Source organism: Pyrus communis, chromosome 5 (assembly GCF_041283825.1).
Source record: "Pyrus communis isolate YQ-2024b chromosome 5, ASM4128382v1, whole genome shotgun sequence".
Classification (NCBI taxonomy): domain Eukaryota; kingdom Viridiplantae; phylum Streptophyta; class Magnoliopsida; order Rosales; family Rosaceae; genus Pyrus; species Pyrus communis.
Genome location: NC_142569.1, coordinates 11,217,451 through 11,235,873, shown reverse-complemented (window position 1 = coordinate 11,235,873; position 18,423 = coordinate 11,217,451). Strand labels below are relative to the sequence as shown.

General features: G+C 39.6%; 2 protein-coding genes across 2 annotated transcripts in view; both read left to right on the top strand.

Annotated features, from left to right (window-relative positions):
* Positions 1–1,190: 1,190 nt before the first annotated feature.
* LOC137722033 (uncharacterized) overlaps positions 1,191–18,423 on the top strand; it is a 31,653-nt gene continuing 14,420 nt past the window's right edge. The window contains exons 1-11 of the mRNA XM_088694346.1: positions 1,191–1,627; positions 1,829–2,074; positions 2,268–2,463; positions 2,916–3,088; positions 3,234–3,287; positions 3,356–3,509; positions 3,601–3,769; positions 3,952–4,033; positions 4,212–4,285; positions 4,839–4,884; positions 10,567–10,916. Of these exons, the coding sequence (XP_088550472.1) occupies positions 2,999–3,088; positions 3,234–3,287; positions 3,356–3,509; positions 3,601–3,769; positions 3,952–3,955 (471 nt within the window). The 5' untranslated portion in view covers positions 1,191–1,627; positions 1,829–2,074; positions 2,268–2,463; positions 2,916–2,998 and the 3' untranslated portion in view covers positions 3,956–4,033; positions 4,212–4,285; positions 4,839–4,884; positions 10,567–10,916. The remainder of the gene's footprint in view (positions 1,628–1,828; positions 2,075–2,267; positions 2,464–2,915; positions 3,089–3,233; positions 3,288–3,355; positions 3,510–3,600; positions 3,770–3,951; positions 4,034–4,211; positions 4,286–4,838; positions 4,885–10,566; positions 10,917–18,423) is intronic.
* Positions 13,022–16,240, top strand: LOC137722054 (uncharacterized). The gene is made up of 2 exons (XM_088694332.1): positions 13,022–15,641; positions 15,733–16,240. Exons 1-2 carry the CDS (start codon positions 13,643–13,645, stop codon positions 16,122–16,124), a joined length of 2,391 nt encoding a protein of 796 aa, XP_088550458.1. The 5' UTR covers positions 13,022–13,642; the 3' UTR covers positions 16,125–16,240.

Sequence of the window (18,423 nt, the reverse complement as noted above, 5' to 3'; positions counted from 1 at the left end):
TAACACTTGAGCGTATTTATTTACACCCAGTCCTGTCGTACAGACCACTTTAGGTGGTTCCGACTCGTGTGCAGGTATACTTATTGAGCTATTTGCTAGCCATGATTGATGAGATATGGATAAGTCGTACATGTCACTATAGGTGATTCCGACTTACATGCTAGCCAGGATTGATGAGATATGAATAAGTCATACAAGTCACTATAGGTGACTCCGACTTATATGCTAGCCAGGATTGATGAGATATTGATAAGTCGTACAGGTCACTATAGGTGACTCTGACTTATATGCTAGCCATGATTGATGAGATATGGATAAGTTGTACATGTCATTTTAGATGACTTTGACTGATATATCACTTTGTATTGATTAAATTCATTTGGGCTACTTATTAATGTATGGTAGAGTTGATGGCAAACCGTGATTTTGGTCATTTCTGAGTATGGTTTGGATATATGTATATATGTTGTACTGTCCTATAGAAAACGATAAGGGAATTACAGTGAGGGGTTATTGCTGTTAGAAAAGTAATAGTTTTGGGAAGCTTGGTTTTACTGCTTACTCACACTTTCTGTTTTGTACCCCTTCAGGTTTTAACTGCTGAGTTCGTATTGACGAAGATATATAGCTAATCTTAGTATTGGTGGCTACTTTTAAGGGTATGATTCTTACCCACACTACTGTACCTTACTTATCCTCTGATATCGCTTGTGAAATGGGTTCGCTCCCACTCGTAGCGCACTCTGGTACTTAGATACTTTTAGATTCAAATTTATTCACTTTTTATACACTATCACATTTTATAGCTTCGTCACCTTCCAGGTGTCGGCCAACACAACTCGATTCAGGGTCCAAGTGAACTTTCTGGGACGGGATGTGTCAATTACATTGATCTCATGGTGTATGATGTATATTAATTAGTATAAAAATAATTATGAGAATGTAAATATAAAATAATGATAAAATATTTTATTTAAAACTTACCATGAAATTTGAGTGGATTGAAGTATCACTCAACAAAATCTAATGACAAACCATGTTCCACACAAATTTTTCTCTAATCATACAGCTCACGAAATCAAAGCGAATGATGCTAATATTATTATCAAACAAGAAATACAAATAGAGTAACATATTTATATAATTAATTGAGATTTCTTTTCTTTTTTCTTATCTGTGTCTGTGTAACACACCAGTGCCACCTCATCTTTCCCGCCATAGAAACCCGCGTAAATGCCGAAAAACCCTCAAATTCCCTACTGATTCTTCTTCTTCATCTCCTCCTCCGTGACTGCAGCCCCTCAAGGTGTCACCTTTTCGATTCCGAATCCCGCATTTCGCTTTATCTCGGCAATGAGTTCCTCGCAAACCCTCAGATCCAGGACACCCAGAAGCCGGGAAAAGAAAGCCCTAAACCCAAATCCCCCGAAAGTCTCAGGCAACGAGGCACTGAGCACCCAGACCCCTCAGAAGTCCGAAGCACTCACCGGCCGTGCCCAAAACGCCAACTCGCCGCCAAGAGAGTCGGTGAATTGACGCAGAAGCGACGGACCGACCAGATCGATCCATGGGGAGAGGAAGCCTTGAAGAAGACTTATGTCAGTTTCCCAGTGAAGCTACCCGAGATGTAAGGCTTCAAAATTCTGTTGTTTTGCATAAAATCTGTGTGTGATTTTGGTCCTCCATTTCCGGGTGGATTTTGATTTCTTTGATTTCTGGTTGGCTAATTTATGTGCTTATTTTCTTTTTAACTAACTGTTTGGTTGATGAGAAAATGGAATTAGGATATTTATAGAAGTTGATCAATTTTTTCTAACTTGATCCATAGGAGGCTTACATATGGTCACTTGGCTCAGCTGAAGTTTGTTATGCCTGAGGTGATTTCAAATAAAGAAAGTGCTTATTAAGGATGAGAGAACCAGTTGTCTGAAGCCGTATCTTCATGTCACCATCAATGCTATTGCTGATGCATTGAAGAGCGATGGAAAGTCAAAATCCGAAGGTGGTGGGAGTATGCATTTGAGGAAGTTATTTCATAAGCGGCTTGCTGATCTTTCCAAAATCCCATCCTGAGGTATCCCCAATACTCAGTTTCGGATATGGCATCACTAATATGGTTTAATTGTTGAGTGCTCTATGTAATTTTAATCGAATGGTAATCTGGGAAGTTATTGGTGTCAAGATTTTCTCCTCATCAGTTTAACATTCTATTTGTTGAACTACTTTCTGAATAACATGTGCTCTAACAATGCTTAATATGTTTTCAGGATTATGAAATTCCAAAAAGAAACTCTCCCCCAGCCATTTGGTCCTACGAATCAAGATATGTGATCAGATACGGACAAGCTTCCCTTGTCATCATCTCAGGGTGATGAAATTTCAGATACGGTCAAGCTTCTGTTGTCATCATCTCAGGGTAATGAAATTTCAGATACGGTCAAGCTTCTGTCGTCATCATCTCAGGTTGGATGTTCATTTTCTAAAACGGTAAATGGGGAGAGATTTTTCAATGTGCCCGGAACACAGGGTGATACACCACATGTCCTTATAGAAGTGGTGAGATTCTTGTGTTAAAAAAATATTAACAAAAAAATAAAATAAAATAAAAATTTCCCACCACTTATAGAATAACACGTGGCGTACCACTTGTGTTACGGGCACAAAGAAAAATTTCTTGTAAATGGGAACTTCATCAAATAGGTTACTACATAAGTAGAGTTAGGCCTTGGGGTTAGAAGATGGTTTACAACTTTAAACGCTTCACTTCCTTTAGGCCCTTTGGGAATGTATAGAAGTTGGAACATCATAACATGCTTTCCTTTATTTTATTTTTATTTTTTTCAGTTTCGCGTCAATCAATTGTCATTCAAGATCACTGCATAGTTTTGATGTTTAACTGTGATTTGGTTTAACAGGCATCTTTCCTACCCCCGGACATATATTCTATCGATTCCATGCTTTGTGTGCATGTATACGGTGCCTTTTTGTTGCTCCCTGCATGCTGGTCATGTGGCCATCGTTTGATGTAATACTAGCAGATCAGGTTTCTGTAGTCATCCCACTACTGGAGCTTAAGAAGGCAACAAAGGTATTTGCACCCATTTCTTACGAAGTGTTATCTGGTAGCATCTGGTAGTATAGTTGTATAATGCATTACATCTTTCTGTCCATGTTTTGTTTTACTGTCATTTTCCGGATTTATTGTTGGCTCAACACACGACTCTTTTGGTAAGGATGGGTGGGGTTGCAGAGGGAGTGAGGGACTCTCAACAGAGGTCAGCTCCATGGTATGTTTGCTTTTTTGTGTTTTTGAATTCGAATTTTTGAGTTCGATTTGAATTTATGTGTGCTACAGAGCATGAGGGATGGCAGCAACATCAGCAGCTACCTTTTCCACTGGAATCAATTGTTCCCTTGGCCACAAAGCGGCATGGTTTCAACAGTCAAAGCCTTGTGCTTTGAGGTTCAACTCCCAAAACCCTCTCAAGAGCTCTTTCAATGGGCTCAAGGTGGCCACATCTTTCAATTGTGAATTAGGAAAGATTCAATGCCTGATAAAATGTATGTTGAAGCTGATTTTGTCATGGATACCGTGTGCAGTTTTTATTATGGATGCTCACACTTTTGAGCTGTATACGAGCTCGTTGAACAAGAGGACATCTAGCAGACCAAAGAAGCTCTCTTGGTGCAGCATACACCCTCCTCAATCAAATTTTGACAAGGGGGATCCAGTGAACAATGGAATTGGTGATGATCCAAAGAGAAACTGGTTTAATTCTACTACACACTGTATGTTGATGATTGCTTCAGTCAAAAATCAATATTTTCGGTAGGCTAGAGATGGCTGTTAGAAAATGCGTGACTGTTCTCTAAAATAAAATACACTTCTGAGATTGCTGTGGTTATTGGTTTGGATTTTCCTTATTTACCTTGGTGCCTTTAACTTTTCAGGTGAAATTTGTTATGCAACTTCATTACTTGCAAAATTTTGTTGAGTCAACATTCAATGCCCTTCCATCGAATCAAGTTAAAGGTAGGATCACTAAATCATACTATTTTCATCGCCTCTTTATCCTCTTGCTAAACACAATGGAGTGAATTGTCTTCATTTGCATTCTTGCATTTGAACTTGCAAGTCAGTTTATGCTAAATACTATTTATTTTTTCTTGTCTTAGATTCTACTGAGTTGAACCTTATTGTCTATTTTTAGATTTCATTTACACTCATAAACTGAGGCATTATGAATGTCCAAGAATGAATGGAGGAATTTAAGCGACAATGAAGGTGTGTTCAATTGATTCAATATTCGTGAACCTATCCTTACTGCTTCTTTTTCACTTATAATTACACTTACAATTACAATAAGCTTCTTCTGCTGAATTGTTAATTTAATTTGATTTGTCATCATATAGTTGATTAGTTGTTAATTAAAATTCGACCTTTTTACTTTAACATTTTAAGAATCCAAATATTTTGTCAAATTGCAATCAGATTAGGATTGCATATAATCTTACATGAGAAATATTTTGCTATTTGCGTGATAGTTGATAAATATTTATATAATTAAGTTGTTTATTTTCCCAAGACACGGTCACTGATTACATGGGTTTTTATTTTTAATCGAATAACACATTAGTTTCGAGTGAATGTGGTAATTGGATTTTTTTTATTTTGTGAGTTCTCAAAACTGATTTTGCTCTTTTGTCCATTATATGGATACAGTTCATTTCTCCTACGTTACGTTCAATTATTTGCCAATTTCTTTACTGTTGTTCCAGTATCTTGCTAATTTTAAAAGCTCTGAATTGCTAATGAATATACCTTTTTTTATGTTCAGAATTTTGCGTCATTGCCGGAACAAATTGGTTACTTGACATTTTGAGGTATATAATATGCTATACATTTGTTTCAGTTTCTTCAATTAGATAAAGAGTGGATATGTGTTTGCTATATGCGAAGTATCTTTTGGATGTACGTATCAAATCTTATGTTGAGATTGAAAGCTTTTTTATTAACAGTTGCATGGCTGGCTTTTTTTTATTAACAGTTTATCCATGAATGTGAACTATAAGGTTTCTATTATTTAGAATTGGCTAATTCTTTTATTAAGAATTTGTTTGTACACATCATATTGGCTCTTCTTCATATAAGTACATAGCATGAGTATGTAGAATGTTATGTCAGTGTGTGTCAATCGTATGATTTTGCATGAGAATTAAAGTGTGACAGCATGTTGCAATGGTGTAAATGCAACTTTGTATTTGGTTTGTGTGTGAAACTTAGTCCACTTGGTGATTCCCATTCTTTTAAGCTTCAGTGTTTGAGTCACATTAGATTGTTGAGGAATTCATCAAAATGGCTTCCAGATATAGCCGCTTTCTTACTTCCAAGGTTCGTGCATATTTCTCCATTTTTCATCGGTTACTTTTTTCAGATACATTTTCTTTTCTGTTTTAAATTATTGTATTCAAGGCTGACTTTGTTATATTAACTCTGAAATTCAAAACTCGAACACAAGTTTCTAAAATATAAGGTTCTTTGGAACTTTCCATATTTCTGACTATGCACTGCATTGATTAAGGTTTTTTAAAATCAAGGCCACGATGTTTGCATGACCGCAATCATGTGAATTGAGGCTAAAACTGATACAAAGTTTGATGAGAGTGTTGAGAATCAATGTCAATTGTAGGTGAAGCAGGTGGATGTTGTAGGTGAAGTAAGTGTGTGAGGTTGGTGAAGTAAGTGTGTGAGGTTGGTGAAGTAAGTGGAGGTTGTAGGTGAAGTAGGTGGATGTTGTAGGTGAAGTAAGTGTGTGGTGTAGCTTTCATTTGGTTTGCTATAAATACCCAAGTCCTCAAGCATTGTATATCATCCAAGGAAAAACAAAGCCTAGAGCTAAATAAGAAAAGCTTTGCTAATTAGTTTGTTTTGTGAGCTTTCTTTAAGAGTGTGCTCTATTTTCTTCTTCTTGGGATCATTAGAGTTATCTTGGATACTCTTCTTATTCAACAATTGGTATCAGAGCCAAGTCGGTCAGGGATCGTTCTTGGTAGAGCATTGGTTGTAAAGTCTCTTGAAATTTCGAGTATGCTCTGTGGTTGCAGTTTTGACTGATCTTCCACATCAGAAAAGATTTCTTGAGATTATTGCTGGGGTTATCACAAACCTTGAGAGGGAGCTTCTTTGTGTCGAGAGTAGTGTATTACTCTGCACGGTAGTCACTCAAGCTTGTTCGGTATAGTCAAAGTCTTGCCGATACGATGGGTGATCTTCAAGTTGTTGGAGGAATCAAGAAGCTCAACAACCAAAACTATAACACGTGGGCAACGTGTATAGAGTCTTACCTTCAAGGTCAAGACTTGTGGGAGGTTGTCGGTGGTAGTGAAGTTACACAACCGGCAACGGAAGATGCTAACGGCGTCTTGCGGAAGTGGAAAATTAAAGCAGGCAAATCAATGTTTGCCTTAAAGACCACAATAGAAGAAGAAATGTTGGAGCACATTCGGGATGCTAAAACGCCAAAGGAAGCATGGGACACTTTTGTTACACTCTTTTCGAAGAGGAACGATACAAAATTGCAACTTCTCGAGAATGAGCTGCTATCGATGGTACAACGCGACATGACGATTGCCCAGTACTTTCACAAGGTGAAGTCGATATGCCGCGAAATTTCAGAATTAGATCCAACAGCTCCTATTGGGGAAACCAGGATGAAGAGAATAATTATCCATGGTTTGAGACCCGAATATCGAGGGTTCATTGCTGCTATACAAGGATGGCCGACACAACCATCGCTTGTTGAGTTTGAGAATTTGCTTGCCGATCAAGAAGCTTTGGCAAAGCAAATGGGAGGGGTCTCGTTAAAAGGTGAGGAGGAAGCGCTCTACACCAAAAGTAAAGGCAGCTTTAAGCAGCGTGCTGGTGGTGGATCTAAAAGAAATGGTGACAAGGAAAAAGGTCATCAAAGAGGAGGGAGTTCTCGGCCAGGGGGAGCTCCGAAGTATCACGGCAACCGTGGTCAGTCCCAGAATAATAAAAGATTTGAGGGCAAATGTTACAATTGTGGAAAGAATGGTCACATGGCGAAGGATTGCTGGTTCAAAAGGCCTGCAGAGGGTAACGTCGCCAACTTAGAGAAGAAAAGTGAAGATGATTGGGACGCCGTAGCATATCTAGCTATGGATGAAGAATGGGATGCTGAAGCATCTTCTTGGTGGTGCTCAGAAAAGGAGGCGTTGCCTGATTCAAGAGAGATAGAAGATAAGTTGCAGCAAAAGATAGGGGAGCAAATTGTTCGAATCCAGTCGAGACCTGATGAGTCTGAAGATTCGCTTGATGGTGATGATGTTGAGCAAGCAGTGCCCCAAAACCCTTGCCAAGCTGACATATATCAACAACCAAAAGAAGATAGACCTAGTGAAGTGGAAGTATTAACTCCACAATCACAACTAAGGGGGTCAACAAGAATCAGGAAGCAAAATCCTAAATACGCCAATGCAGCCATAATTGAAGAAACAATTGCAACAGAACCTGAGACGTTCGAAGAAGCATCGCAGAGTTCTGAGTGGATGACAGCTATGAAAGAAGAGCTTGATGCACTTCAGCAAAATCAGACTTGGGATCTCGTGCCAAAGTCAAGAGATGTGAAACCCATATCCTGCAAGTGGGTTTACAAGATAAAGCGTCGTCCAGATGGGTCAATCGAGAGGTACAAGGCACGATTGGTAGCTCGTGGTTTCTCTCAACAGTACGGACTAGACTATGATGAAACGTTTAGTCCAGTGGCGAAGCTTACAACAGTACGAGTCCTACTTGCACTTGCAGCTAACAAAAATTGGAATCTATACCAAATGTCTGTCGAAGTATGCTACATGCAAAGAACGTACCGGGAAGGTTTTGGGCTGAAGCAATGAGGACTGCAGCCTTAGTGATCAACAGACTTCCTCAACCAAGGTTAGGATTTGTTTCACCCCTTGAGAAACTGTGGAACATGAAACCTACAGTTAGCTACTTTCGAGTATTTGGTTGTGTATGTTATGTATTTGTTCCTGATCATGTACGGAGCAAGTTTGATAAGAAAGCTGTTAGATGTATCTTTGTGGGATACGACAGCCAGAGAAAGGGATGGAAATGTTGCGATCCAACAAGTGGAAGATGTTACACTTCACGAGATGTGGTGTTTGATGAAGCATCTTCTTGGTGGTCCTCAGAGAATGAGGTGCTACCAGACTCCAGAGAATTTGGAGAAAAGCTGCAACAGAAGATGGGGGAGCATACTATCCAACCCCCATTCAAAGATAAATTTCATGCCGTGGGTTCCAATTGAGCCTAAGAAGGCTTTGTCCGGCTGCAAGACGTAAAAGAAAGCGCTACTTGGGAGGCAACCCAATGCACTGAATAAAACAAAGCTTGTTCATTAATTTTCGAGAAATTACAAATGTATCTAACAAAGAAATAGAAAGGTGGAGCCTTCACAAAGGTTGTGTACGTGAGGCCCCACTACGTGGCAACACTCTCGGAGCAGGAGGCATCGGAGCAGGAGGCATCGGAGCAGAAGGCATCGGAGCAAGAGACATAGGAGCGGGAGGCACCGAAGATAGATCATTCAAGGCCCCAATCCTTGGTGGAACGCTAGATGATCCAGGAAAGAGGTGCCTCTGGAAGAAAGCCGCAAACCTTTGACGGTCATCAAGCTCATCAAGCTTCCTCTTCATGCCTGTCGAATAATTGTTGGCAAGCACGTGCAAACTTCGGTTCTCGTACTTAAGCTGTTTGTTCTCTTGCTTAAGACTCTCCACCTCCGCCATCAATGATTCAACCTGACGGGAGCGAGCAAGTAGGCGTTGGCCCATGTTTGACACAGAGCCAGCGCACTGAACACTGAGAGCCAGGGACTCTTGAACGGCCAACTCATCGGACCGTCCTGAAAGCAGCTGACTATCTTTGGGAGTGAGGAGGTTCCGAGCTACTATCGTAGACGTTGTTGCATCCGTCATCGCAGAGTCCTCATCTGTAAGAGGGCCATGAGAAGATAAGAAAGACGGGCACCATACCTTATCCTGACGCGGCGCAACAGGATCATTGCTTAGACTCAAATCTAAGCAAATGTTCGATGGGTTAGATGAGCTAGCCATTTTTCAAGAAGTTAAAAGAGAAGGGTTGGATGGAGTGAAATCTCGACGGGCCGGAGACGATTTCTGGGCAATTTTCAAGTGTGCATTCTAGAGGTGATCGATCACCTCTATTAAAGGAGAGGCGTTCACCGATTCAGAAATGAAGAGACACCACTCTTCAAAACCGGAATTTCCGGCGTAAAGATCGCCATCTCGTCAGACGCAATCCCGGCTTTTCAGAAAGCGTGTGTAACTTTGTCGAAAGCTCCCGGCTTTTCAGAAAGCGTGTGCCATTTTGTCGAAAGCTCCCGGCTTTTCAGAAAACGCGTGCCATTTTGTCAAAAGCTCTCTGACAAAGCTGAAGACGCGTGGAGGTAATTTCCGCATCCGCATTGCCACTTGCCATTACAATTCCTATATACATCAACATCCTGAAGGAAGTGGAGAAAAGGCTCTGCAAGAAGAGATTGAGATGAGACAGGTCAAGACGACTGATTAAGTTGCGGACTTGTTCACAAAAAGTTTGAGTACAGGCAAGCTCGAAAATTTTCGCTGTCTGCTCAGCACAGTGCAAAGAATGAGAGCTGACATTGAGGGGGAGTGTTGAGAATCAATGTCAATTGTAGGTGAAGTAGGTGGATGTTGTAGGTGAAGTAAGTGTGTGAGGTTGGTGAAGTAAGTGGAGGTTGTAGGTGAAGTAGGTGGATGTTGTAGGTGAAGTAAGTGTGTGGTGTAGCTTTCATTTGGTTTGCTATAAATACCCAAGTCCTCAAGCATTGTATATCATCCAAGGAAAAACAAAGCCTAGAGCTAAATAAGAAAAGCTTTGCTAATTAGTTTGTTTTGTGAGCTTTCTTTAAGAGTGTGCTCTATTTTCTTCTTCTTGGGATCATTAGAGTTATCTTGGATACTCTTCTTATTCAACAGAGAGCAATTCAACGATTTAGATTAGTTTTTTAATCACATTAGTTACTTTGTCAAAAGAAAAGAAAAAAGAGCATCTCTTTCATCAAACATACTTGACATGCATCTTGGTGTACATACAGTTCTCAGTTTTCAGTCTTCCTTTATTCTTTTAATTTTTTTGTGTGTGTATTTATCTATGCATACACAGATCTCAGATAAAGCAAAGTTCTAGACGAATAAACTTTCAACTTGGCTCAAGTCTATTGATATTATCGTACTACTGGGAATGATATGGTTGGAAATATTGTGTATATTTTTATGCATAGGCTTGATAAAAATAAATCCTGCACTTTTTGCTGCGATCAATTTTTCGTTTTTTGATTTGGTGAATTCTTGCATTGTTTTCCAATGAAGAGGCTTCGAGCATAAATATTGACTTTAATGGTGAGACTACTGGTTTTCCTTCAAAATTGATGTACATCATTTGATTATTTGGACTCTGGACTAAATTGTTGAGGCTGATTTTGTCATGGATACCATGTGCAGTTTTTATTATGGATGCTCACACTTTCGAGATGTATACCAGCTCATTGAACAAGAGGACATCTAGCAGACCAAAGAAGCTCTCACGGTGCAGCACACACCCTCCTCGATCAAATTTTGACAAGGAGGATCCAGTGAACAATGGAATAGGTGATGATCCAAAGAGTTAAACTGGTTTAATTCTACTACACACTGTATGTTGATGATTGCTTCAGTCAAAAATCAATATTTTCGGTAGACTAGAGATGGCTAGAAAATGCATGAGTGTTCACTAAACTAAAATGCACTTGTCAGATTGCTGTGGTTATTGGTTTGGATTTAACTTATTTACCTTGGTGCCTTCGACTTTTCAGGTGAAACTTTTTACACAACTTCATTACTTGCAAAATTTTGTTAACTCAACATTTATTACTTGCAAAATTTTGTTAACTCAACATTTAATGCCCTTCAAGTTAAAGGTAGGACCACTAAATCATACTATTTTCATCACGTCTTTATCCCCTTGCTGAACACAATGGAGTGAATTGTCTTCATTTGCATTCTTGCATTTGACCTTGCAAGTCAGTTTATGCTAAATAATACTTATTTTTTGTTGTCTTCTATTCTACTGAGTTGTGCCTTATTGTCTATTTTTAGATTTCATTTAGACTCATAAACTGAGGTATTTTGTATGGCGTTATGTATGTCCAAGAAGAATGATCAATTAGCTATCATAAAATAATGTGGTCTGTGTATGTAAATAGGACAATGTGGTCTGTGTATATATTATGTACTTGCACATCATGTAAAGTAGTACCGTATGTAGTGTTTTCAATCCCACAGCATGGCGTTGGCATTTTTTGCTAGTAATATCTATAACACCTTCAAGGATTTTCTGAATTTCTTCTGTTTTCTTGGTCGCAAGGCTTTTCTATATTTCAGTTGCTTTTTATTATATGCATATGTTTGTGGTTCCTGATTTTTGAATTTCTACGGGGATTTGGCAAACTTGTCCATTCTATTAGCTAATTGGCTAATTTTGTCAAGCGTGAAAATGTTTGCAAATTTGTCCATTTGAATTTCTAATTAATTGATGATTAATTGTTACTTGAAGATTTTGCAAGTGTTTTGGTAAGGATACGATGAACTCGGTTCACTTGCTGCTACTGCTTGCTCTATTTGGAAAGAGTAAATTGTAGTAATGGTCATTTTAATCAAATTGGAGCAATGGTTCTTCAACTAAAAATCTATTACCATTGGTCCCTCAACTTATCAAAATGTGTAGCTATAGTCATTTTCATCAATTTCGTCAAAATAAGTTATGTTGGAATGATCATTTATACAATTAGGGTCTCTCAACTCATCAAAGTGTGTAATTATGGTCATTTTCGTCAACTATGTCAAAAGTTTTGTCAAAATGAGTTACGTTGGAAGGACCATTGCTACAATTTGGTTAAAGTTAAGGGGTCATTTCTCCAGTTGAATTAAAGTTGAGAGACCAATGGTAATGAATTTTTAATTGAGGGATCATAGCTGCACGTTTTGATGAGTTGAGGGACCATTGCTCCAATTGAGTTAAAGTTAAAGGATCATAGCTACAATTTACTCATTTAAAAATTACTCATCAGAACATCTTCTGCACTCTTCCACATCATCTTTTCTTTTTGTTTGTCATGTTTGCGTGTAACACGTTTCCATGCCTTAACCCACACGCTGGGCCTAGACTTTGTTCAGTTTGCACAAATGGATGGGGCCAGGGGAAGACTAGACCGGGTCAATCAACATTAGCACCGCAGAGCAAGGTTTAGAAACTTTAAGCGTAACACCTCCGAAATTTCTCCTAGTTTAGATTTATTTACGGAGCTAAAAATGTATGTTAACTGAATATAACAAATCATGGGTTGGTTTTATATGAAAATTTCGTCAATTTGATTACGCAGCAAGACATAGGATCTAGAATGAGATCTAGAGTAAATTGAGTAATGCAACGCTTACCATCTATTTGTATAATCATTCTAATAGAGATAGGGCTTGCCAACATTGTGGGCTTCATTTTTATTAGAGAGATGGTACAAATGATGGTATAAATACATTTTTGTTTTTTAAACAAACGATATTATCTACACTAAGAGAGAGAAGGTGGATTTAGCCTCACAATGGGATAGCAATAATGTAGTTCAAATTCGTATTTGGTTAGAATCGAACTTAAGACATTTCACTTACAAGTGAAGAGTAATACCACTAGATTATAGTATTGAGATAACATTTTTTATTTTTTTTTATGGAGTTTAACGGCATGAAACTATTGTGCACACTTCGATAATTCTGACATTCAAGGTACATTTGGGTAGACTAAGTGAAAATCATCTACTTAATTAGTATCAAGTCTTTGGTCAACAATTGTAATAAACAGCAACATCATCAAACAATTAATTACTATTCAGTCTTTGCTCGAATGAATGCTTTGCTCGACTGGAAACATAACAGAGCAACTCTGCTAAGCTTGAAAAATAACACCATGAAAAGACTTCAGATGCCTCCTTTTCTCCTCCATTTTTTCTTGCTTTCCCTGCTTCCGTCAAAGGCCACCACCTAATCACCGGGGACGCAGGCACAAGCTCTGATAACCTGGAAGAACTTCTTCTACTCTGGTTATTCACCTCCTCTCGATTCATGGTCCCAAGCCAACCTCAACAACCTTTGCAACTGGACTGCCATTGTCTGCGACCGCAATACCAAAACAGTTTCCAAAATAGATCTCTCCAACTTGCAGATCATAGCCACACTAACCGACTTCAACTTCACCCCATTTCTTAATCTCACTCACCTCAACCTCAATCGAAACCGTTTTGAAGGGCCTATACCATCTGCCATTGGCAACCTCTCTAGGCTGACAGTCTTGAACTTGGGCAACAACCGTTTTGAGCAAGAAATACCCGCAGAGATTGGCCTCTTAACGGAGCTAGAGTATCTAAGTTTCCACAACAACAGTCTCAGTGGTACAATTCCCTACCAGCTCAGCAATCTCCGAAAGGTACAATTTTTGCTTCTTGGAAAAAACCACTTTTTGAAAACATCAACCTGGTCTAAATTTTCAGGCATGCATTCCTTGACATACCTTGATCTTAATCAAAACGACATCCATTCAGAATTCCCAGAATTTATATTTGAATGCCAAAACTTGTCGTTCTTGGATTTGTCTCAAAACCGGTTCACTGGCCAAATACCAGAACCAGTAATTACCAAACTGGGCAAGCTTGAGTACTTAGATCTCACCTATAACCTATTCCAAGGACCGTTGCCTTCACAGTTTCCCAAGCTCAAACACCTTCATTTAGCAGGGAACAACTTCAGTGGCCCAATTCCTCAAAGTATTGGCTTGTTATCTGATCTTCAACGCATCGACTTGAGAAGTAATTCCCTTGAAGGAAAAATTCCAACTACCATAGGTCAACTCAGGGAACTTCAGTTCCTTGATCTTGGAATGAATTCCTTGAACTCTTCAATCCCTTCTGATCTTGGCCATTGTACCGACCTCACGTACTTGTCCCTGGATTCCAATTTTCTTAGTGGGGAGCTGCCTCAGTCCTTGTCCAATCTGGACAGCATTCTCTACTTGGATTTGTCCGATAATGCATTTACCGGTCCAATCTTGCCTTCCGTGATCTCCAATTGGAGTCTAGTTGTCCATTTGAATCTTCGAGGCAATAGCTTCAGTGGGAATATTCCACCTGAGCTTGGGCAGTTGACAAATTTGAATTATCTAAACCTAGGCTCCAATGATTTTGGTGGGGAGCTTCCAAGTCAAATTGGAAATCTAAACTTCCTATACACACTAAACGTGAGCAGGAACCATTTGACAGGAGTGATCCCTCTGAGCATCGGCAGTTTCACTCGGATTGAGCTTCTCGATTTGTCAAATAACAATTTGACAGGAGTGATCCCTCATAGTATCAGCAGTTTCACTCAGATTTGGTATCTCAATTTGTCTAATAACTATTTGACAGGGGTAATACCACCTGATCACGACATGTTTGAGTTATGTAAACAGTTGGATTTCAGCAGCAATTTACTCTCGGGAGCAATACCTTCAAACTTGGGCGAGTTCACAGGATTAGAGATTTTCAATATATCACACAACCATCTCTCAGGGGAAATTCCATCAGAATTTTCCAACATGGATACCCTAACCATCTATGACTTTTCTTATAACAACCTCACAGGGCCAATTCCAACTTGTGGCATTTTCCGAGAGGCACCGGGTGATGCTTTTATCGGAAACTATGGCATGTGGAGAGATGCAAAGGGAACGGCTGCATGTAATTCCTCCGGCCACAATTCGAAAAGAAAAAACGACATCAATAGTGGCGTTGTTGTCATCATATCCTTTTTGGGTTTTTACGTGGTGGTTGAAACTATCATTGGTTTCTTTATCTCTTTGGTATTACGCAGGAGATCCAAGCTCCGGCCTCAGGAAATCAAAACTTCTCAGAACTTTGAGAAATTTGAGTCAATGATATTGCAAGAGGAAGTAAAGTTTACATTTGGGGAAGTTGTGAAAGCCGTAGATGACTTTCACGAGAAGTACTGCATTGGGATAGGAGGATTTGGAAGAGTATACAAGGCAGAGTTGGAGTCAGGCCAAATTGTTGCAGTTAAGAGGCTTAACACGGAAGACTCTAATGACATTCCAGTAATTAATCTCCGAAGCTTTGAGAATGAAATCCGAACTTTGATAAATATCCGACATCGCAACATCATAAGGCTATACGGCTTCTGTTCAAGGAGGGGTTGCATATTCTTGATTTATGAATACTTCGAGAGAGGCAGTCTGGGAAGATCGTTGTATGGGGTTGAAGGGGTTACTAAACTTGGCTGGGCTACAAGGGTCAAAATTTTGAAAGGGCTTGCTCATGCACTTTCTTACTTGCACAATGACTGCTCTCCGCCAATTGTGCACCGCGATATAACTGTCAACAATGTATTACTCGATCAGGATTTCGAGCCTCGGCTCTCAGATTTTGGAACTGCAAGAATGGTGAGTGCTAACTCATCCAACTGGACACATATTGTCGGTTCATTTGGCTACATGGCACCAGGTAATGTAACATTTCACCTTGTACATTTTAGGTTCATATTAATTTCAGCATCTTAAGATACTGTTTTTTTTTTTTTTTTTTTGATGTGCAGAGCTTGCATTGACTATGCGGGTCACAGATAAGTGTGACGTATATAGCTTTGGAGTCGTAGCACTAGAAGTGATGATGGGAAAGCACCCTGGGGATATGCTAGAATCCCAACTATTAGAGTCGTCAAGATTATCGCAGGACAATGTAGGTTTGCTTTTGAAAGATGTGTTAGACCAACGGCTTGAGCCTCCGACCGCTGAATTGGCAAAGGTAGTGGTGCTTGTGATGAGTTTAGCATTGGCTTGTACACGTGCGCATCCCAGATCTCGACCTCCAATGTCTTTTGTGGCACAAAAACTATTAGCTCAAGCCCTACCTTGCCTTCCTGAACCATTTGGTATTATGAGCATCAACAAGCTAATGGGGCTGGGGCTACATGCTAATGGAAGCTAGCAGCCGAATTCTATGTTTACTTGAGCTGTAAGATTGGCACATAATGGCCGTTGCTTTTGTTTCATGTTTATCTATGCTTTAAGCTATTAATCATAATATATATCAACTAAACAACATTTAGAGTGTGTTTAATATCTATTTCATTTTTAGTTTACTTTATTTTTCTTGTTTTAGATCTTCTGCCCCACGAATAAAAGAAACATGCATCAATCATACAACTCACGTAATCAAAGCCCATGATACTTACTAATATTATTATCAAGCAAGAAATCCAAATACTTACTAATATTCTTATATTTGTTTGTCTTAGATATTAAATAAAAAGAAATTTAAATTACAAAGGAGAATAAGAGTTATTTATTTATTTATTTTTGGTAAATTTGTTTATATCTGCTCACCAAATTGTTAATTTGGGATGTGAGATTTTGGACTCCGAGCCCAATAAACAAACGAGTGCTCCACCCAGCCTACTTTAAGAAAAATGCAAGAGCCAACGGGGATCTATTTGGCGGCAAGCAACGGGTCACGCCAGTGCCAGCTCATCTTTCCCGCCATAGAAACCCCCGTAAATACCGAAAGACCCCTCAAATTCCCCACTGATTCTTCTTCTTCATCTCCTCTTCTGTGACTGCAGCCCCGCAAGGTCTCACCTTTTCGATTCCGAATCCCGCATTTCGCTTTATCTCGGCAATGAGTTCCTCGCGAACCCTCAGATCCAGGACACCCAGAAGCCGGGCAAAGAAAGCCCTAAACCCAAATCCCTCGAAAGTCTCAGGCAACGAGGCACTGAGCACCCAGACCCTCAGAAGTCCGAAGCACTCACCCGTCGTGCCCGAAACGCCAACTTCGCGCTCTCCATAGGAGACATCAGAAGGGCCGGCGCCAAAAGAGTTGGAGATTTTACCCAGAAGCGACGGACGGACCAGATCGATCCATGGGGAGTGCAAACCCCGAAGAAAACTTGTGTCAGCCGCCCGGAGAAGCTACCCGAGAAGTAAGGCTTCAAATTTCGGTTATCTTGCATATCTGTGTGATATTGGTCCTCCATTTCTGGGTGGATTTTGATTTCTGGGTTGGCTAATTTATGTGCTTATTTTATTTATTTATGCAGATTTGAGATGTTGGGTGAGTTTTTCAATGGCTTGGACACTTCGATTCGGTTGTTGCGGTTGAGGGGATTGAAGCCCAGTTTCAGCAACATTTGCCCCCAAATCGAGTGTTTAACGGATAGGTATTTTCTTTTGCTTGGTTGTTGTGAAAATGAAATTGGGCTGCTATATAAATTGATCGTTTTTATCTCGATTTTTAGGAGATTCACATATGGTATTTTTTATAGAAATTTTCTTTCTTTCTTGATTGTTTGGTTGCTGAGAAAATGAAATTAGGCTAGTGTAGAAATTGGTCTTGTTTTTTATCCCAAGTTTTAGGAGATTCACATATGGTGGTTTTTTTTCAAAAAAAAAATTGTCTTTTTAATTGGCTGTTAGATTGCTGAGAAAATGAAATTAGGATATTTAAAGAAGTTGATCGTTTTTTTCTAACTCGATTTATAGGCTGAAGTTAGAAAGTGCTTATTAAGGATGAGAGAACCAGTTGTATGAAGCCGGATCTTCATGTCACCATCAATTTTGATGCATTGGAGGGCGATGGCAAGTCAAAACCCAAAGGTGGTGGGAGTATGCATTTGAGGAAATCATTTCGTAAGCGGCTTGCTGATCTTTCGAAATCCCATCCTGAGGTATCCCCCATACTCAGTTTCGGATATGGCATCACTAATATGGTTTAATTTGTTGAGTGCTCTGTGTAATTTTAATTGAACGGTTATCTGGGAAGTTATTTGTGTCAAGATTTTCTCCTTATCAGTTTAGCAATCTATTTCTTGAACTACTTTCTGAATAACATGTGGTCTAACAATGCTTAATATGTTTACAGGATTATGAAATTCCAGAAGAAACTCTCCCCCAGCCATTTGGTCTTACGAAACAACATATGCGAACAGATACGGTCAAGCTTCCCTTGTCATCATCTCAGGGTGATGAAATTTCAGAACCAAAGCTTGATACCGCTTGTGCTTCATTGCGTGGCCAATTGCCTGTAACTCCAACTAAAAGCATAGACGCTGTTGAAAATGATGATGATTTGCCCACAAAAAGTGCTAGCATTGAGTCGACTCCAACAAAGCTTGCTTCAACTCCAGCCAGGTTGAGGGCTGAAACACCTGCATTGCAGCCTCCAGAGCGATGTTACATGACCCCAGCTGATAATGCTACTAGCTCACCGATCAAGTTGGCTAGGCGTC

Bases quoted from the DNA above. Each gene is read 5' to 3' on its own strand.
- LOC137722054 (XM_088694332.1), top strand. From the start codon at position 13,643: ATGCATTCCTTGACATACCTTGATCTTAATCAAAACGACATCCATTCA. The intron at 15,642-15,732 runs GTAATGTAACAT...TTTGATGTGCAG, and splicing joins ATTTGGCTACATGGCACCAG to AGCTTGCATTGACTATGCGG.